This window comes from Pogoniulus pusillus, chromosome 1 (assembly GCF_015220805.1).
Source record: "Pogoniulus pusillus isolate bPogPus1 chromosome 1, bPogPus1.pri, whole genome shotgun sequence".
Classification (NCBI taxonomy): domain Eukaryota; kingdom Metazoa; phylum Chordata; class Aves; order Piciformes; family Lybiidae; genus Pogoniulus; species Pogoniulus pusillus.
Window position 1 is genome coordinate 48,905,979 of NC_087264.1, and position 21,256 is coordinate 48,927,234.

The 21,256-nt window shown below is 50.4% G+C and overlaps 1 protein-coding gene across 2 annotated transcripts; it reads left to right on the plus strand.

Annotated features, from left to right (window-relative positions):
• The first annotated feature begins 534 nt into the window (after nt 1-534).
• Nucleotides 535-20,967, plus strand: MIS18BP1 (MIS18 binding protein 1). 2 transcript variants are annotated; one of them, XM_064151758.1, is made up of 16 exons: nt 535-1,438; nt 2,411-2,533; nt 4,112-4,608; nt 6,593-6,672; nt 7,747-7,877; nt 9,596-9,686; nt 10,060-10,211; nt 11,537-11,703; nt 12,248-12,356; nt 13,339-14,197; nt 16,315-16,487; nt 17,177-17,319; nt 17,818-17,960; nt 18,491-18,566; nt 19,978-20,035; nt 20,308-20,967. In XM_064151758.1, exons 1-16 carry the CDS (start codon nt 850-852, stop codon nt 20,400-20,402), a joined length of 3,486 nt encoding a protein of 1,161 aa, XP_064007828.1. In that variant the 5' UTR covers nt 535-849; the 3' UTR covers nt 20,403-20,967. The 2 variants fall into 2 exon arrangements, with proteins under 2 accessions (XP_064007828.1, XP_064007838.1); XM_064151768.1 differs by having other exon boundaries at nt 6,596-6,672.
• The last annotated feature ends 289 nt before the right edge of the window (nt 20,968-21,256 follow it).

Genomic DNA, 21,256 nt, shown 5'->3' on the forward strand with positions numbered 1-21,256 from the left:
CAGAAGGAGGTCCCTGTCTGTGTTGCGCTGTCAGCCTCTCGCTGCCCCGAGAGCCTGCAGCGCTCTGCTCTACTCACTGCACTATTCCCAGCCCAGGGTGCGCTTCCGCGCGTGTTTAATAGAGCTAGCTGGTGCAGAAGCGTTTCTGGTCAGCCCTCCCTCTCTTCACCAGCAAGCTCAACACAACTAGAGACTGCCCGGCAGAAGCAAAGCCACCACCACCGCCCTGTGCCGACCGCGCAGCCGCTCCTCAGGCCAGCCGCTCCCCAGGCCAGCCCCTCACAGGACCCGCCGCAGCCGCCAACCGTCGCCCGCGCCGCGCCACAGCCTCAGGGCGGGCTGAACTGCCGCCCCAGGAGAGGGGGAGCTGCGGCGGAAGGCGCCGCTTAAATCAGCCTCGACCGCTTCCGCTTTGCCTTATCTCCCCTCCCATCCCGAATAGCGCCGTCCAAGAGGAGGCCAGTGACGTCACGGGTGCTCTCCCCCAATGGGAGCGCGGTGGCTGCGCTCAAATGGGTTAGGCGGCGGTGGCGGGCTCGGGGCTGTGCGTGCGTGCCTGGGGCGGGCTGGCGCCGCGGCCCCTGCGGGCGCTGAGCCCAGCAGCCGGAGGCTGTGCGGGACCGGAGCGGAGCGGGGAGAGACGGCCGGTGAGGAGCTTGGCTGGGGTGGCGTTACGCCGCTGTGAGGGGTCGAGCCGTGGGGAGACTGTTGTGTAAAGCCGGGCAGGGCCGAGTCGAGACCTCCGTGAGAAGCCTACACAGGCTGGGGACGAAAGTACCGTGAAGGGCCGTTAGAGCCGAGGAGAGATCACCAAGAGTGGCCGAACTGTTTCTGGCAGAGAGTGGCACCATGAAGGGCCGAGCCGCAGCCCAGTTCTGCGGAGACACGATCATGACGCCCGCCCGCCGGCCGGGGCAGCTGCCCTTCCGCTCGGTGCCCCTCAGCTGCCTCCCCGAGGGAACGCGGACCCCGCTGAAGGAGCTCCTGAGGCCCCACGGTACCTTCACCATGTGCCCAGCTGCCGGCTGGGAGCCGGCGGGCCCTGGGGGAAGCCGCCCCGAAGGGCCGGATCCTGACACCGCTTTCCAGTCCATGGTGCTGGTGAGGGGCGAGACCGGCAAGGAGCTGCTGGATGTCAGCAAGGTACTGGACAGACTCCTCACCATCCCTCAGCGCTGCTTGGAGCGACGAGCTGGCGAGCGAGCTGCCAGGGAGACCCCTCACCATGTCTTCCAGCAGATGAAGGCCAAGGCCTTGCAGAAGCATCTGTGCCCTGGGCGGCCTGCGAGAGAGGAGCCACCAAGGGGCTGCAGCACCCACTTCATCCTGACCCCCGTCCCAAAACCGGTGGAGCAGTGGGGAATTCTGGAGAGAACTGTCATGGCAGGTGTGCAGAGAACAGACCAGAGGCCTGCTGAGCATTTTCAGCCGACAGAAGGTTTGTTCATAGTTTGTCTAATGCACACTTTTTGCCCTGGACCTCGAGCTCCGTGTGACTTTTGCTTGTGGCACTTCCAGGCTCTAGGAAGAACAAACCGAGGTGTCTGTGCTGGTAGCAGTGCTGCCTTTTCCTGCTTGGTTAGGAGTTTTGCATAGAACGGTTTGGAAGGGATCATGCACTCTAACCCCTCTCACGCCCCTCAGTGTCAAACATTTCTTTATGATCTCGTTGAATAGTTTGTCCTTAAGTCTCCTTCCATATACTGAGAAGGGAGTTGCTGCCTTTTCTGTCGTTGTCATCTGTAGTGCTGAGGCCAGCTCTGGAGCTTTCAGCACAGCAGAGAAATGGACCTGTTGGAGCAGGACCAAAGGAGGTCACAATAATGATGGCAAGGCTGGAAGCCCTCTGCTGTGAGGCCAGGCTGAGAGAGTTGAGTTGTTCAGCCTGGAGAAGAGATGGCTCCAGGGAGACCTTCTGGTAGCCTTTCAGTATGTAAAGGGGCTGATAAGAAAGCTGGGGACAGATTTGTGAGCAGAGTCTGTTGTGATAGGATAAAGGGTGATGGTTGGAACTGAAAGGGGGGAATTGAGACTGGGGAGAAGGGAGAAATGTTTGACACTGAGAGTGGTGAGAGCCTGGCCCAGGTTATCCAGGCTGGGATGGGAGATGCCCCATCCCTGGAACTCCTCTAGGTGAGGTTGTATGGGGCTCTGAGCAGCCCTCCTCTAGTTGCAGGTGTCCCTGCTGCCTGCACAGGGGGTTGGACTGGAGAACCTATAAAGGTCCCTTCCAAACCAGTGCAGTTTAAAGTTTCCTCTCCTGGGACACACACCTGGGAGTATTTCTCAGGTGCAGCTGAGGCTGCAGACTAGCTAACGCCTAGTGAAAAGAGCTCTCCTTGTGCACTCATCTTGGCCAAGAAAACATTGTTTTCCCCCAAATTCCAAGGTTCTTTGTGTTCTTTTCCAGATTTAAATGGTTCTCTGTTTCCTAATAAGCAACTCATGAGAGCTGTAGCCAGAGACTCTCTTACCTCAGAGTCCCCTCAGAAGTTCTTCCTGCGTGTCAAGAAGAAATTGCAGCAGCAGAAAGGTACCTCTTGATGTTGCTTCTAAGAAGACCTCCAAAGCTTTCTTGGCTTCATGCTTTGTTTTGCTTGTGAACTCTTTGGAGATCATCGAACTCTTTGGAGATCATCATTCTCTCTATGCAGTTTGCATGTAGTGGAAATCTGCAGATCTGCCTTTTCAAACCTGGAGGTGGCCTTTAGACTTGGTTTAACCATGGTGTAGGGCTGTGGGCTGCTGAGCTTGAAGCTTAAGGTTAGTCTGTTAGAGTGCACTCTGACTGTGCAAGCCATCTAGCTCCAGGTTTCCCAACTCCTTCTCTGGCCAGATTCTAAAGCCACCTGGCTGTTGTGATCCTGGGCAAGCTGCTGTGGGGTGCCCCTGCTTTACAGGAGGATTGGGCTGGATGATTTCCAGAGGACACTTCCAACCTCCACCATGCTGGCATTCTGCTGTGGTTGAATCCTCACCATTTCAATGTGAAATTTAGTGGGGAAACCCTGAACCTCATTTGCTGGGTGCTTTTTGTTCCTTGGCTTTTAATACATAAAACATTTGCTCCTGCATTATAATCTTTATTTCTGGTTTTTCTTCTTCTCCTATTCTTTCTTGATAGTGAAACCAATGTGCTTCTGTCCTGTAGTCTAGGTTCAGAAATACAGGTGAAGAACATGGAATTGTAGAACTGTTTTGTTTGGAAAAGATCTTTAAGATCATCCATTCTCTACCTCTGCCAAGACTGGTGCTAAGCATGTTCCTCAGCACCACATCTCTGACTCTTTGAAACACTTCAAGGGATGGGCATTCAACCACCTCCCCAGGCAACCTGTTCCAGTCTTTGACAACCCTTTCAGGGAAGAAATTGTTCTTTGTGTCCCTGGCGCAAGTTGAGGTTGTGAAAGTTGGGGCTCAGCCTGGAGAAGAGGCTTCCAGGAGACTTTGGAGTGGCCTTCCCATATCTGAAGGGGGCTACAGGAAGGCTGGGGAGGGACTGTTGACAAGGTCTTGTAATGACAGCATGAGAAGTAACAGGTTTAAACTGGCAGAGGTGGGATTTAAGCTGGATGTTAGGAAGAAGTTGTTTGCAGTGAAGGTGGTGAGACACTTGCACAGGTTTCCAGGGAGATTGTGTCTGCTCCCTCCTTGTAGGTGTTCAAGGGCCGATTGGATGAGGCCTTGAAGAACCTGTTCCAGTGGGAGGTGTCCCTGCCTATGGCAGGGGGTTGGAACTGGCTGAGCTTTGAGGTCCTTTCCTACCTAAACCATTCTGTGATTCTATTTCCTCTCATCCTCTCACTTGTTCCTTGGGAATAGTTGACAAATTCCCGTCTGGCTCCAACCTCCTTTCAGGGAGTTGCAGAGAGGCAGGTATCCACTCAGCCTCCTCCAGGCTGACCAATCTCAGGTCCCTCAGCTGCTTCTCACCACACCTGTTCTCCAGCCCCTTCACTGCCAGTTTCATAGCTGCAATTTGGAAATGCTGCAGCACCTCAATGTGTTTCTTTTGGTGCATTTCAGAGTCTTGGGAGGTAACTTTCTGAATGCAATCGTGGTTACTTCTCAAAGTCACTCACTTCTTACTCCTTTTATTTCTTATGGGCAGAGTCTTCAAACCAAGTGAAGCAAAACCTTCCTCCTCCCACCTTTACAGAGCAGCCACCAATGGAGGCTGTGCAGCCTGAGCAGCTGAGGGAGCCTGCAGAGAGCATGGCCATCGACTGGGATGATCGTGACACATTTACTGTAGAATCCCTGGATGCCGACGATGAATCCTCTCATGAAACAGATGTTACTTCTGGCAATGTAATCTCTTTTCCTTCCAAAAATGGGGATCAGTTAGGAGAAAACTGGCAAACCAGAGAAGCCAAACAAACTGAACTTCATCAAGACAGAAGAAAGTTGCAGCCAAGTAACAAGCAAGCTGCTCAAGGAGTAGAAAAGGTCGCGCAGCCCAACTCGCCCAAGTCCACAAACTCCTTCTGTAGTATCGTGTTGGATACTCGTGAATTCCATTTTCCCAAGAAGCAAAAGAAGAAAGACTTTAATGTCCCATCAAATAAAGCTCCTACAGATCAAGCTGCTGACAAAGCAGAGAAAGAGGTGGGGGAACTTAACTTTTCAGAGCTGCTGCGTTCCTGTGGGCTAATTTCAGATTGGTCTGGGGAGTTAGTTACCTTTTTGTCTCGTTAAGAAAAGCAAGCACTGGGAGGAGAATGAACTGGCATCTTTAGGTCTTGCTGGTAAACATCTGGAGAAGAGCAGCCTCAAAGGGGATCTTCTCAATGCTGAGCAAGAGCTACAGGACCTGCAGGGGGCAAGAGGATGGGGCCAAGCTTCTGTCACTGGTGCCAACTTACAGGACAAGGGGCAATGGGCACAAAAAGGTAGCCAGGAGGTTCCACCTGAAGATGAGAAAATTCCTTGGTGTGAGGATGCTGGAGGTCTGGAGCAGGCTGCCCAGAGAGGTTGTGGAGTCTCCTTCTCTGGAGAGATTCCAAGCCCAGCTGGACATTGTGATCCTAAGCAAGCTGCTGTGGGTGCCCCTGCTTTAGCAGAGGGATTGGACTGGATGATCTCCAGGGGTCCTTTACATCTCCCACCATGCTGGGATTCTGGGATTTTGAAACATGCTGCATTGCTCAGTGAATTACCTTGTAAGCTGGTGCAGCCACACCTTGCCATGTTCCTGTTATCTTTGTTCCTTGGACTGCAGGCCCATGGATTTTTCCTAGCTGAGCAAGCTGTTTCATTGTCAAGCACACTTGATAGTAAAAAAGTTCCTGTTTTGGTGAGGTTTTACATAGATGAGGACCAGATATCTCTTAGTGTTAAAGATTTGTGGCTCAGCAGAAGATGTTGGAAGAGATCTGAGAATAGTGGGGTTTGGAAGGGACCTGTGGAGATCATCCAGTCCAACTAGCTTTCCCAGAATCAAAATCCAGGTGGCTCTGGAAGCTCTCCAGGAAAGGAGACTCCACAGTGTCTCTGGGAAGCCTGCTTCAGGACTCCAGCACCCTCACACCCAACAAGTTTCTTCTCTTCAGATGGAACCTCCTGGGTTCCACTTTGTGCTGGTTGCCCCTTGTCCTGTCACATAGAAAAAAGATTGGACTCTTCTTGACACTCAAATTCCAGATATTTGTAAACATTGAGAAGATGCCCTCTCAGGCTGCTCTTTTCCAGCCTCAGCATCCCCAGGTCTCTCAGCCTTTCCTCCTCACGGAGATGCTTCAGGTCTCTCAGCATCTTTGGAGCCTCCGCTGGACTCTCCCTCAACCTGCTGGTCACGCTCATACAGCGCAGAATACGTTACTGGGCACTAGGGATCTGAGCAGGTGCTGGCTGTAGGTGTCAGGATCCTTTCCTTTTGTGAGGAGCTCCAAGACAATAACTCTGTTTTCTAAAAGTCAGGGCTGGAGCACCTCTCCTATGAGGACAGATTGAGAGAGTTGTGGCTCTGCAGCCTGGAGAAGAGAAGGCTTCCAGGAGACCTTGGAGTGGCCTTCCAGTATCTGAAGGGGGCTACAGGAGGGCTGGGGAGGGACTATTGACAAGGTCTTGTAGTGACAGTACGAGGAGGAATGGATTTAAAGTGGCAGAGGGGAGATTGAAAGTGGATGTTAGGAAGAAGTTGTTTGCAGTGAGGGTGGCGAGACACTGGCACAGGTTGCCCAGGGAGATCGTGGAGCACAGAATCAGAGAGTGTGATCTTTGATCACCTTCTGTGCTCCACGACCTCCCTGCAGGTGTTCAAGGCCAGGTTGGATGAGGTCTTGAGTGACCTGTTCTAGTGGGAGGTGTCCCTGCCCATGGCAGAGGGTTGGAACTGGCTGAGCTTTGAGGTCCCTTCCAACCTAAACCGTTCTATGCTTCTATAAATGTCTCAAAATCACACTTAATTCCTGGCAGTTTTGTGCTTTGGACTCCAACTTGATGCTGCTTCAACAGTGATGTGTGGAGGGATTTGGTTTAGTTTCTCTGGTGCCTAAGCATCATCTCAAGTTGCACAGGAATTGATGTCCATCTTCCCTAAGAGCTTCCATATCTTCAGTCTCATTTTAAAATGAGTTTTTCTTCTTTTTAGCAGAAAAATATCTGCCTCACCAGCTGGAGGATCAGAGTGATGGATGGCAACTCTGCAATCTTTGTGGAAGGAAAATTAAAGTAAGGGGAAGTTTTCTGGTTTCAGTGGGATGAAAAAGATGTTAGTGGGATTTCAGTTTCTGAGATGGAAAGGCTGTGCCACCTTCATCTGCAATTTCGAGTCTTCTGAGAACATCTTGGTAACTTCTGGAAGCAGCTTCACATGCTTGTGTTCAAATTTTTCCTCCCCAGTTCAAGGCACAGGTCCCTTGGCTGCATTTCTACCCTTGGGACACTGCTTACAGCTCTTGCCATGATTTCTAAAGGTGGTTCTCTCTCTCCAGGCTTGGCCCACCAAGCCTACCTGCTCCTAAGCCTGCAGCATAGTAGAGCTGTGGTAGGTGGGGATGAGGAACTGCATGGTTGGAGGCTGAGGAGTGAAGAGCAGAAGGCTCAATGGTTAGTCCATGGGTTAGGTTGCCCATCACTTAGGCTGAGCTGCACCTTCAGGGAAGATACTCTTAGTAAATGTGAAGTGATGTTAAGAGTTTCAGCTTCTCAAGGAAGTGGTGAATTCCATCCGGTATGCAGGAGCTGGAGTTTCCACACACAGCTTACTGGTTAAGGAGTGTTGAGTTCCAGCCTTGAGTTGATGAAACAGAAATAAAGACAAATGTTTGTCCAGTAGATCCCATGTGGTGGTGCCAAGATGGACCTTCTGCATCACTTCAGCTTTGTGGCAGCTTTAAGGGCAGCCTGTCCTCAGCCATATTTTCCTGCCATAGTATCTGTGGTGGCACCATTGCTCCTACAGCTACGTAGTGAACCCTGGCATCTGATCCATGGCTCTGCAGGCCTCTTGATGATGTTTTTGTCAGCTTGTGTTCACAGAGCTGCAAGATCAGGAAAACAAGAGGCAGATTCAACTTGCAGTGAAGGGGTTTGAGGACCTGTGGGAAACAGTCTTGGAGGGGAGTAATCTGTTCTTCCTGTAGTTAGTAAGCACCTAACACATAGTTACTTGTCTAGTGGACACTTCTCAGCTAAGAGAAGAGCCCACCCCCAGTGTCTGGCCATGTCTGATGGAGTATCAGCATTCCAGTTCCACCTTCCTTCTCTGAGCCCAGTGTGTTGTTTCTCCTTGTGTTCTCTCAGGGATAAGAAGGGTCAGCTTTGGCACAGTAATGCTGTCATGGAACGCATCAAGTCCAACCAAGTGAGAACCTCTTCTGGCAGTGTCTACTTGCTGCAGGGAAGGATTGATGAGGCCTCCATGACAAAAGAAGGTAAGAAGGTTCTTAACGGAACATCAAAAACTTAAAGAGTGTGGCCAGCAGGTCGAGGGAGGTTTTCCTCTGCTTGTGCTCTGCCTTTCTGAGGCCACAGTTGCAGTACTGGGTCCAGTGCTGGGATTCTCAGTTCAAGAGTGACTGGAAACTACTGCAGAGAGTCCAGTGGAGGCTGCAAAGATGCCGAGGTGCCTGCAGCACCTCCATGAGGATTAAAGGCTGAGAGACCTGAGGCTGTTGAGTCTGAAAATGAGCAGCCCCAGAGGGCATCTTCTCAATGCTCAGCAAGAGCTGAAGGACCTGTGGGGAGCAAGAGAATGGGGCCAGACTCTTGTCAGTGATGTCCACTGACAGGACAAAGGGCACAAATGAAGCCAGGAGAGCTTACATCTGAAGGCGAGGAGAAACTTGTTTGTTATGGGAGTGCTGGAGCTCTGGAGCAGGCTGCCCAGAGAGGTTGTGGAGTCTTCTCTGGAAGGATTCTAAAGCCACCTGCACATAGTGATCCTGGGCAAGCTGTTGTGAGTATCCCTGCTTAAGCAGTGGTTTAGACTGGATGGTCCCTAGAGGTCACTTCCAACCCCACCATCCTGGGATTCTGGGATGTTCAAACTGTTTAAATGCTACTGAGTTTGAAGCTGATCTCCTAACAGAACCACTTGCAAAGCCACCCAGACCACATTCTCCACTTTTTACAGTGAGAAATAAGTTTAAAACCCCATATCAGCACATACTGTTATGTGGAGAAGAGAATCACAGAGTGTCAGGGGCTGGAAGGCACCTCCAAAGCTCATCCAGTCCAACCGCCCCATCAGAGCAGGATCTCCTAGAGCAGATCACACAGGAACACATCCAGGCAGGTTTGGAATATCTCCAGAGAGGGAACCTCCACAACCCCCCTGGGCAGCCTGTTCCACTGCTCTGTCACCCTCACAGGGAAAAAAATTCCTCCTCATGTTTCTGTGAAACTTTCTCTGGCTCAGCTTTCACCCACTGCCCCTTGTGCTGTCCCTGGGCATCACCCAGCAGAGCCTGGCTCCAGCCTCCTGGCATTCACCTTTACATGCTGATAACCATTGCTGAGGTCACCTCTCAATCTCCTCCTCTCCCAGGAGCACACCCCCAGCTCCCTCAGGCTCTCCTCCTAACAGAGATGTTTCATTTCCTTCAGCAGCTTTGTGGCTCTGTGCTGGGCTCTCTCAAGCAGTTCTATGTCCTTTGTGAACTGGGGGGCCCAGAACTGGACACCATACTCCAGATGTAGCCGCAGAGGGGCAGAAAAACCTCTCTCAACCTGCTAACCACAGCCCTTCTAACCCACCCCAGAATGGCATTGCCCCTCCTGGCCACAACAGCACACTGCTGGCTTGTGTTCAAGAGTGGTCACCCTTTTCTCCATTCACTCCAGGAGACCATTTGCCTTCTTTGCCACAAGAGCATATTGCTGGTTCATGGGGAACTTGCTGTCTCCCAGCATTCCCAGGTCCTTGTCTGTGGAGCTGCTTCCCAGCAGGCCACCCCTTGCCTCTACTGGCACAGGGGCTGTGCCTCCCCAGGGGCAGAACTGGGCCTTTGGGCTGGGCAGAGTTACCTCTCTGTAGTGTTTTAGGAGGTGGTGGCCTTCAAAGGTACTCAGCACTCCCCCAGTCAGCAGACTGTCATTTCTGCCCTCTGATGAGAAGTGTTGCTGTTAACCCCATTGCTGCTCCCAACAGGCTTTCCCTACAAATTCATCAGAAGATTCATGTTTGGCTTTTCCAAGAAGTGGAAGGAATATGTTGAGGAGTTCCTTGAAGAAAGGAGAAGGTAACTGCTCTGGAGATGGTTTCACTGCAACCTCTTTTAGTCTGTTTTACTGCAGCCTCTTTTAATTACTGATTAAGAGTTTTGCTGTTTGTTAGAAAAGCATAAAAGATTGTAGATGTCTGCATGAAGAGAGTGTTTCAGGTCCATGCTGGTCACTTCTTTAGCATGTCTCCTTTAGCTTTCTCTACTGTAGTGGTTTGGTTTTGTTCCCCTCTCTATTTTGCCTGACAGTGGCCATATACAAAGGGCTGTAATTTAGTGTCTGTGTGGGTTCAGCTGCCCTGTGCTGGTGGACTGGCTGAGGTGAGGAGGAGGAGAAGACCTTGCCTTTACCTTTGGCTTTTTTTTTTGCTCTTAAAATTTACACTGTTAGGAAAGAAAAGCAAAGCACAGATGAGGCTGAGAACAGTGATCCAGTGACAGTGGACACGTTGAACACTGGAGGAGGCACAGCAAGAGATGGAAGGAGACCTGATTTCAGAAACACCACCTATGAAGTACTGCCAGAGGTTGATGGGAACACTTGTGGGTATTTCATTATCTTTCCTTCAGGGGGAAAAAGCCAAAACAAAAAAAAGAGTGACTTTTTTTCCTTCTATTTGTCTTAGTTTGAACTCGCATCAAGTGCTTGAGCAGCTTGATGGCATCTTAACTGGTTTGCACACAGTAATGGCAGCTGGAGAGAATTGGTTGTGGGACAACTCATTCTCTTCACTTCATTACCAAGGGAACTCATTGCTCCTGGCTTTGTTAGGAAGGAACAGAAACAGAACTACTGGAGAGAAGCTCCAAAGATGCTGAAGGTCTTGGAGCATCTCAGGGAGGAGGAAAGGCTGAGAGACCTGGGGCAGAGGGCCCAGAGGGCATCTTCTCAATGTGCAGCAAGAGCTAAAGGACATGTAGGGGGTAAGAGGATGAGGCCATACTCTTGTCAGTGGTGCCCATGCACAAGACAAGGGGCAATGATTGCAAACTGGAACCCAGGAGGTTCCACCTGAAGATAAAGAGAAACTTGCTTGGTGTGAGAGTGCTGGAGCCCTGCAGCAGGCTGCCCAGAGAGGTTGTGGAGTCTCCTCTGCAGAGATTCCAAACTCAGCTGGCCATTGAGATCCTGGGCAAGCTGCTGTGGGTGCCCCTGCTTTAGCAGGGGAGTTGGACTGGATGATCTCCAGAAGTCCCTTCTGACACTGTATGTGCTAGTTTGAAGCTAGCTAGAATGTTTTGATGAGAAGGATTAGATTACAGGCTGTGAGCACTCTGTAAGAGATTTTGGGTTTAACTTTGAATTTTTACTATCTGCTTGTAAACTCCAAACTTCATTGTACTGTTTGATAAAGCTCTGATCAGATTCCCTCCTATGGAGGTGTTCAAGGCCAGGTTGGATGAGGCCTTGACCAGCCTGATCTAGTGTGAGGTGTCCCTGTCTATGGCAGGGGGGTTGGAACTGGATGATGTTTAAGGTCCCTTCCAACTCAAACCATTCCCTGATTTTACTTCCCCATATGCCAAACGCTGTTGGTTTGGTTTTTTTTCTTCCTCTCATTTGTTAAAAGCTCTCCACTGACAACTTCTCTTTATTCTCCTGCCCTGTATGACTCTTGCAGTGCTTAGAGGTTTACAGATTCAGTAAAAATCAGTAAATTTCAGAACTTTGGGGTCACAGTAAGGCTGGGTTGGTTTTAATTTCTAGGTGATTGCTTTTCAAAGAAGAAAACAAAACTTGGTGGTAAGTTCTGTGTGGTCAGTGCAAAGGAGCTGCTTGCTGAAGTCTGCAGAGGGGAACTTTTCCCTACAACATTTTGGGCAAAAGTAGATCCCCTGTGGTTTTTGTTTGGTTGGTTTCCTCACAGATAAGACACCGAAACAGACTCGTCCAGGCAGTGACTCAGACAAGGTTTACACCCGGAGTGGTCGCCTTGTGAAGCCACCCCTCAGCTTCTGGTGTGGGCAGAGGGAGTTAGTGGATCAGGAGCTGAATGTTACCATAGAGGAAGGTGGAACAGATTATCTGAGTATGGTGAGGGTCTTCTGCTTATGCCTACTTCAGTCTGTCTTAAATCTGCTTGAATTCAAAGGGAGCCTGGCTCTGTTGCTTCAGCTTTAGGCATGTGTATGGCTACTCCTTCAAAGGAGGTCAGAGCCAGGTGTGGGTTGGTCTCCCAGATAACTTCCCTCAAGTTCTGCCAGGGAAGGCTTAAATTGGATGTTAGAAGAAAATTCTACATTGAAAGGGTTCTCAAATTTGGATTGGCCCAGGCTGCCCAGGGAGGGGGGCCTGAATCTCTGCCCAGGAGGCATTTCAAAGCTGCAGAGATATGATGCTGAGGGACCTGGTTTAGCACCAGTCTTGGTAGAGTTAGAGAATGGTTGGACTTGATGATCTTAAAGGTCTTTTCCAACCCAAACCCATTCCATTCTGTGATTCCACAACCACCTGTGCTCATCACAATGTTTAGCAGGTACTGGCCAGTGACTTAAATCTCCCAGTCCTGCACATTTGGCTTTTTCAGAGCTGCTGATGTCTATAATCTCTGTCTAGCTGAAACTATTTTGTTTTGAAGATGTTCAGTGCTGTAAAATCCCAAAGAAAGACCAATTCGGCCCCTAAGAAGAGAAAAGGAAAGGAAGCCACGAAGGCATTGGAAAAAACACCAAAAGTCCAAAGTAAAGGTAAAAAAAACCAAAGGGTTTTGTTGTTTGTTGAATCTTCTTTTAGAGATAACTGACCAGAATCAGTGGCTTTGAGTTGGGTGCTGGAGCAGGCTAGTGACTGGTTCATCTTCTGTGCACAGTAGCACTAACTCCATGTTGACTGCTCCAAATGTAACCTCTTTGTGTAAATCCCTTTTTGTGTGTGCATAAAGGGAGCATTTGCTTTCTGGACATTGGAATTGAAAGGATTATGGATTTTTTTTGGAGGCTTCTCCACAAAGCTGTTGGATCTCACTGGAGAGAGCCTGAAAAGAGGTGGAGTTCAGCACTCCAGTGAGCTGGGGTCTGGCATTGCTTCTCAAGATGTAGGAATTAACAAATGCTGCATGCTCCTGTGGCCAAGAAGGTCAGTGGTCTCCTGGGGTGCATGAAGAGTGTGGCCAGCAGATCAAAGAAGGTTTTCCTCCCTCTTTGCTTTGTCCCAGCGAGGTCATATCTGCAGTCCTGAGTCTAGTCAGGTCAAGAGGGACAGGGAACTACTGGAGAGAGTCCAGTGGAGGCCCCAAAGCTGCTGATAAGACTGGAGGCTCTCTGTGAGCGGTCTGAGATGTGATCTCAATGCTCAGCAAGAGCTAAAGGACTTGTGGGGGCCAGGAGGATTGTACCAGGCTCCTGTCAGTGGTGCCCAGTGACAGGACAAGGGGCATGGACTAGAGCCCAGGAGGTTCCATCTGAATAGGGGGAGAAACTTGTTCAGTGTGAGGATGCTGGAGCCCTGAAGCAGGCTGCCCAGAGGGCTGAACTGGATTATTTCCAGAGGTCCTTTCCAACCCCTGCCATGCTTGGAGTCTTTAAATTCTTATGTAGGAAAAGTGTTTTTAACATTTTTTTCCTTTGTAGTGAAATATCAGAGCCCTAGCAACAACATAAAATACACAGCAGAATATTCTCTGTGATGCTGCACTCCACAGGGTGTGATGGTCTCTGACATCTCTTTCAGGGAGGAGCAATGACAAAGGGGTGAGTTCTAGGGGACATCTCAAGCCCACTAGGAGTAAGAAGGCCAGGCACTTCGTTTCAGATGAGGAGGAGAGTGAGCAGGCGGGTGTTACCACTAGAAGCACAGCCCAGCTTTCTGCTAGGCCCAACCCCTCCAGTGCTGAAGCACTCAGCAGACAGAACAGCAGAGCCCTAGCAGAGAGGAGACAGAAGAGAGAAGCAGGCTATGGAGAGTCGACTGTCCACCAGCACAGGTACAAGTCCTGCTTGAGGTCCAGCAAACAGCTTAAAGACCAACTGTTAACAGATGTATCATCAAGTACAAGTGAAGAAGAGGAGTCTGGTGAAGGTGTCACACTGCCCAAGAGGAGGAGGAATAAACCTGCCTTCAGTCAAGTGACTTCAACCTCTAAGCTCTCCTCTCACTGTCAGGGTTCACAGAATGACGCTAAGAAGGTGCGGAGTGAGCAGAGGACAGTGAAGCTGTCTGCTGCCTCTCATCACATGGTGCTGAGGCAAAGTGAGCCTGGATCCACTGATGGCAGTGACTCCCATGGAGGAAAAACACCTTCTGATGAGTCTCCTGCCTGCCTGCCTGAGGAGGCAACAAGGGGGAGAAGAGCGTTCAACCTTTTGAGATGTCTGGAGTCTGACAGCGAGCCTGACACAGAGGAGCTTCATGTCAAAAGGAAGAACTCCAAAGCCTCTGCCAAAAAAACAACTTCTCAAGTTTCTAACCCTGCCAAATCTTCAGCAGTCAGATCGAAGGAACCTGAGAGGGAAAAGGTGCAGCCACCTGTGGAGCTCTTTCAGAGGGCAGCTGATGGGTGGTCTGAAAAGGAGCTGCAGAAGCTCAACAGGCAAGTGGCTGTTCTGTCATGGGGCAAGGTGGGGAGGTGAAATATTCTGAGGGTTTGGGTTTTCCAGATTCAGGCTGTTTTAAAGGTTTCCTTTATGTTTAAACTCCCTCTTAAAGAATTCCTGCTAACAAAGTTTTTAAAAAAAAAAAAAGGTGAAATAAAAGAGATATTTGGGAGTTAGCTAAAGTCATTGTGGACATGTGAGGCCACAGCATTCTCTGCAGCTATTAAAGGAAGTCACACCTCAGGCAACATTTCTGTGGATCTACTCTTCTCCCTGCTACAAAAACTGATAAATGTCCTCTGAGTGAAACAGAAAACCACAAGTAGGTCAGGCATATAGGGTGAATTACTCCTCTTTAGGGTAAAAGAGTTGCTTTTTTTTGACTTAGTGGGGCAGAGGTAGCATTTTCTCTTCCCTGATGGAATAAATACAATGTGCATTTAAAAGGGACTGCAAGAGGGTTTAACACATTAATACTCACAGGATCTAAAGTATTAAGTAATAAAATGAGCATGTGTGGGTTTGTTTCTGATAGATTTAGAAGCTTGAAAAGGCATGAGGTGACCCTGCCTTAGCAATGGGATGGCTTAGGTGACCTTAGAGTTGCTTCCAACTCAAATCACTCTTGGGAATCTCCAGAAGTCACTTCCAACTCCCACCACAATGGGATTGGGTGAGCTCATGTCTCAGGGGTTGAGGGGACCTGCTGCAGATGAATTTGTCTTGTAATGGAGCTGTTGGCTTCAGTTCAAATTTGTGTTTGAAGCATCTGCACAAGGTACCAGAGACAAATCATAGAATGGTGTGGGTTGGAGGGGACCTTCAGGATCATCTGGTTCCAGCCATCCTGCCATGGGCAGAGACACCTTCCAGACTGCTGCCTTAGAACAAGGGATGTTTTGGGTCCTGTTGGTAGGGAGGAGCCAGTCATGATAATTGCCAAAGTGGGAACCTTCAAGAGGAAGCAGCAGATGAGGGACTTAGAGTAGTTTAGGTTGGAAGCAACCTCAAAGCTCAGCCATTTCCAACCCCCTGCCATAGGCAGGCACACCTCCCACTAGAACAGGTTGCTCAAGGCCTCATCCAACCTGGCCTTGAACACCTGCAGGGAGGTTGTGGAGCACAGAATCCACAACCTCCCTAGGCAACCTGTGCCAGTGTCTCACTACCCTCACTGCAAAGAACTTCTTCATAACATCCAGTTTCAGTCTCCCCTCTACCACTTTAAACCCATTCTTCCTCATTCTGGCATTAAAAGACCTTGTCAGTAATACCTCTTCAGCCCTCCTGTAGCCCCCTTCAGATACTGCAAGGCCACTCCAAGGTCTCCTCCAAGCCTTCTCCAGATTGAAGAGCCCAAACTCTCTCAGCCTGTCCTTGTAGCAGAGCTGCTGCAGTGCTCTCAGCATCTTTTTGGGCTCCTCTGGACTGGCTCAAACAAATCCATGTCCTCTTCTGGGGCTGCCCTTCTCCAGGCTCAACAGCCCCAAGTCTCTCAACCTTTCTTTGATTGCGTCTGTAATTCTGTGCTCCACAACCTTCCTGGGCAACCTGTGCCAGTGTCTCCCCACCCTCACCGAAAAGAACTTCTTGGACCATTTGTCGATGGACAATCGCGATGACATTTTCCACCCTCACCTTGAACACTTCGAGGGAGGGGCTATCCACAACCTGGCTGGGCAACCTCTTCTAGTGTCTCACTGCTTTCACTGTAAAGAATTTCCTCCTAATCTGCAGTCTAAATCTGTCCTTTTCCAGCTAATCTACCCTCTTCCAACTTGTTCCAGCTGGAACAAGATTCTCTACACCCAAGGTGTAGTGTTCTTCCCAGGACAGCCAGCAGGTCTCTGAGTTAGACCCAACAAGGTTCTCCAGTGTGACACATCACAGAGAAATTCCTTACAGTGAGGGTGCTGAGACTGGAAGAGGTTGCCCAGGGAGGTTGTGGATGGTCCACTTCTGGAGGTGTTCAAGGCAATGAGGCCTTGACCAACCTGGTGTAGCGGACAATGTCCCTGCCCATGGCAGGAGGGTGGGAACTGGATGATCTTTAAGGTCCCTTCCAACTGAAACCATTTTCTGCTGCTGTGACATGGTTTTCTTACCTTGGCAGGGCTGTGGCATCCTTTCCCAAGCACAAGAGTGGCTTCTGGCTGGACGTAGCCATGGCAGTGGGCTCGCGCTCGGCTGAGGAATGCCATCAGAAGTACTTGGAAGAACAAGAGGCAAAAGCTTCCAAGCCCCGCACCAAGAAGAGCAACACTTCAGCAAAACCAGCACAGATGGGTACTGAGACCTTGCTCTGGGGGCGTTGTAAGCTTCAGATGATTTCTGGTTCAGGATTTATTGGGCAATGAGAGATGGGGACATTGACAGTCCCCCAGCGCGTGTCTAGGTTTGGAGGAGGATCTCATAAAGGACTAAGGGCTGGAGCACCTCTGCTATGAGGAGAGACTGAGGGAGCTGGGGCTGTGCAGACTGGAGAGGAGAAGGCTCCCAGGTGACCTTATTGTAGCTTTTCAGTATCTTAAGGGGGCTAGAAGAAAGCTGGGGAGGGACTTTTTAGGATGTCAGGTAGTGATAGGACTGGGGAGAATGGAACCAAGCTAGAAATGGTTAGATTCAGCCTGGATGTTAGGAAGAAGTTATTCAGCATGAAGGTGGTGAGACCCTGGAAGGGGTTGCCCAGGAAGGTGGTGGAAGCCTCATCCCTGGAGGTGTTTAAGGTCAGGCTGGATGAGGTTCTGGACACCCTTATTTAGTGTGAGGTGTCCCTGCCCATAGCAGGGAGATTGAAACTGGCTGAGCTTTGAGGTCCCTTCCAACCTAATCCATTCTATGGTTCCATAATTCAGAGAATCACAAGGAAGCTGTGAGATGCTCTGAAGGAGGAGAGACTGGGCTCTGTCAGTGGCATGGAGTTGTCAAACCATGTCCCTGCTGCCTTAGAACAAGGGATGTTTTGGTTCTTGTAGGTAAGGAGGAGCCAGTGATGATAACTGCCAAAGTGGGAACCTTCAAGAGGAAGCAGCAGATGAGAGACTTCCTGGAGCATTTGCCAAAGGACAACCATGATGATGTTTTCACTGCCACGCCCTTTCAGAACAGGAGAGTAAAGGTAAATCTCTGAACCTTTCCACTTTTAATCCCTCTTCAAAACAGAGACCAGAAATTCCCTGAGTAACCTTCAAGTCCCTGTCCTGTGTATAGCCCACTCAGATCTTCCTCCTGCTCAGTGATGGCCAACTTTGATCCTGTACTTTCAGTCAGAAATTCTTTTGGGGGATAGGTAGTAGCTGAAAAAGGCCAGAAAATGTTGGCAGTCAATGGCAGGAGCGGCAGGAGCAAGACAGAAGCATCACTTAGCTGCTGTGTGGAGATCTTCCCACACGGCTGCTGTGCATCTGCCTCTTGACAGGACATGGCAGAGTCAAGAAGGCAGGGACTGGAGCAAGGCCTGCAGAGTCTGGAGCTCCTCCACTTGTGGACAAGGGACACACTGGTGGTTCACAAGAGGCTGTGTCCCACTGCCACCCTGAGACAGACCACTGAGATGCCTTCTCAGCAGATGTGTTAAGAAGGGCAGGTCTCTGATGGCTCTGATGTGCCTTTGCAGTTGCCAAGGTTGTGTGGAAGCAGAGATGATGATGTCTTTGCGCTTAAGGACAACCCCATCACACCTTCCTCAGTCATCTTCCCCATGGCAAAAACCCCCCAGTGTGAGCACATCAGCCCAGGCATGCTGGCACCCATCAACAGGTAGGAACTCATTCTCCTGCCCCCTGCTCACCTTTTGCTTTGGGTTTTCTCCAAGGTTATCTTTTTGTCTTCTAAGGAGGAGCACTCCTGGAAGTGGGACACCAGGTTACTTCCAGATTCAGTGGGTGCAGGGAGTCTTTTGGGGGAGCTCTTTCCTCTGGCAGTGTGAGCAGTAAAGTGACCACAGGCTACAAAAAGTGTCCATTGCATGTTGTTCTCCTCTTGAAGGAGGTGGTAGTTTGAGCTTCAGTCTCAGCAAAGCTTCCTCTTCTCCTTTTGAGTCTTAAATCTCTTTGTCAAGTTGAAGCAACTAAGTTCACCTGAAAGGGAAACGTTTCACCTAAAGGCCAAGCAATGAGCTTCCTGTGGGAAATGGTGAGGCTTTTCCTGGTAACTATGTCCTCTGATGAACCCCTCCCACAGCTGGTATCACACCAGCAGCTGGTTTTGGTGATCACCTTAGAGCTGTCTACTGCCTCTACCTGTGTGCAGCAGGCTGGAGGCACTGAAGTGCAGGGCTGTCTCTGCAGGAACGACTATGACAAGCACATCTTCAGGATGCAGAAGCAGGGCAGCAGAGGCACCTGGGACAAGGTCAAGAAGTCGGTAATGTTGCACCCCTTCACTGCTGCCCAGATCCACCATGATCAGCCCAAGCTTTGTTGCTTAGGCAGAGGAATGCTGGGACTGCAGACCAGGAACCACTCCCTACCTCCTCCCAGCGTGATGGGTTTTGGGACTATGCTCTGTAGCCAGAGAGGGGCAATGAAGGGTCTGGAGAACAGGTCTGGTGTTGGACATAAGGAACAATTTCTCCATGGAAAGGTTTGTTAAAGCCTGGCCCAGGCTGCCCAAGGCAGTGGAGGAGTCTCCATCCACGGAAGGGTTTTGAAACATGGGACAGCAGTGTGCCCTTGTGGCCAAGAGGGCCAATGGGATCCTGGGGTGCGTAATCCAGCAGATCAAGAGAGGTTCTCCTCTGCTTCCACTCTGCCCTGCTGAGACCTCATCTTGGGTACTGCCTTCAGTTTTGGGCTCCCCAGTTGAAGAGGGACAGGGATCTGCTGGAGAAGGTTCAGTGGAGGGCTAGGAGGATGATGAGGGTACTGGAGCACTGCCTGATGAGGAGAGGCTGAGGGACCTGGGGCTGCTTAGTCTGGAGAAGAGAAGACTGAGAAGGGATCTAATCAATGTTTATCACTATCTGAGGGTGGGGGGTCAGGAGGGGGAGGACAGGCTCTGCTCACTTGCTCCTTGGGACAGGACAAGGAGAACTGGATGGAAGCTGCAGCACAGGAGGTTGCAGCTCAACGCAAGGGGCAACTTCTTTCCTGGAAGGATCCCAGAGCACTGGCACAGGCTGCCCAGAGAGGTTGTGGAGCATCCTTCTCTGGAGCCTTTCCAGGCCTGTCTGGATGTGTTCCTGTGTGACCTGAGCTACATTGTGTGGTCCTGCTGTGGCAGGGGACTCTGGGTCCCTTCCAACCCCTGACATCCTGTGAGCCTGTGTAGAAACATGGAATTATGATTCAGTGGGTTGGAAGAGACATTTAAAGGTCTTCTAGTCCAAAGCCCTGCAGTGAGCAGGGACATCAGCAACTAGATCAGGTTGCTCAGGGCCTCATCAAGCCTGATGCTGAATGTCCCCAGGGATGTCAAAGATCATCTTCTGTGCTCCACAACCTCCCTGGAAGTATTCAAAGCCAGGTTGGATGAGGCCTTGAGCAACCTGTTCTAGTGGAAGTGTACCTGCCTAGGGCAAGGGACTGGAACTGGAAGAGCTTTAAGGCCCTTTCCAACCCAACCCATTCTATGAAATTGTTCCTCATGTCCAACCTAAGCCTCCCCTGGGGCAACTTGAGGTCATTTCCTCTTGTCTACTGAGTTTTTTGTGACAGTGCAGCCCAGTGACTGGGCAGCTCAAGTGCAGTGCAGGACCCAGCCTGTTCCAGTTCCCTCAGCTGCTCTGTACTGGGCTGCAGGTGTCTGAGCAGACCCTCTCTGTCCTCTCCCTCAGGCTGCAGCAGTGCTGGGCACACCAGCTTCAGGCAGAACCAAGTTCAGCTGTACCCAAAGTAAGTTCTTTTTGTCTCTCCTTGTTTCAAGCTTCCCTCATCTTCCTATTCTAGAACAGTCTGGGTTGGAAGGAACCTTGAAGATCCTCTACTTTTCAACCCCCCCTGCCATGGGTAGGGACACCTTGCTGCTAGACCAGGTTGCTTCTGGGGCCTCCTTGAACCTCACCTCAAGCATCACTGCGGGCTTCTTGGTCTGCAGGCTCTTTCTGCTGAGCCTCTTGGCTTTTTGGACCTCCATGCACTAAACTCCACCATGTTTCTCTCTGCAGAGGTGACCCCAGCTGCTGACACTGAGGACTTCTTTGTGGTAGAGACCGCAGACTCTGAGGAGGGGGAGCAGGATGATGATTACTTCTCTTTTTGATTTTACCAGCTCAACACTTCTGTACCTTTCTGCTGATGCCACTCTCAGTTCATTGCCTGTCCCAACACCTCTTTCCCTGTATTCAGTCTGTACTGAGTGCTACCTCCTTGCCCAGGTTCCATCTCCCTCTTTGTGTCTTTCTTCTGAAGGCTGCAGAAATGGATGTTTCATTTGGCTTCAGTGTCAGAGAAAAGATGAGCTGGAGCTATAGCTGTAAAATAAATTCGTAAGGGCAAAGCTTGACCCAGGATGGCTTCTTGGAGCTCTCCAGGAGAGGCCTCCCTTTTTACATTTCATTGATGTAATAAAAAAGCAGACTTTAGGTCACCTCTGAGTCTTTGGAGAGGAGAAAGTGCACAAGCTCTCTCTCTTCTCTGCTGGGCCTGCAACTTTTCTGTCCTCTTGGGTATTTAATAAACACCCCTCACTAAAGACAGCAGGGTGGCGGCTGGAAGGGCCCCTGCAGATCACCCAGCCTAATCCCCCTGCTTAGCAAAGGGCACCCACAGCAGCTTGCCCAGGCTCACAGTGGCCAAGTGCATGTAGAATCTCTCCAGAGAAGACTCCACAACCTCTCTGGGCAGCCTGCTCCAGGGTTCCTGCACTCTCACACCAAACAAGTTTCTCCTTGGAGTGAGATGGCACCTCCTGGGTTCCAGTTTTTGCCCCTTGTCCTGTTGCTGGGCACCACTGACAAAGAGTCTGGCCCCATCCTCTTGCCTCCTACATGTCCTTTAGCTCCTGCTGAGCACTGAAAAGATGCCCTCTGGGGCTCCTCTATGCTAAGCAGCCCCAGGTCTCTCAGCCTTTCCTTCTTCCAGAGATGATCCAGGCTCCTCAGCAGCTTTAGAGTC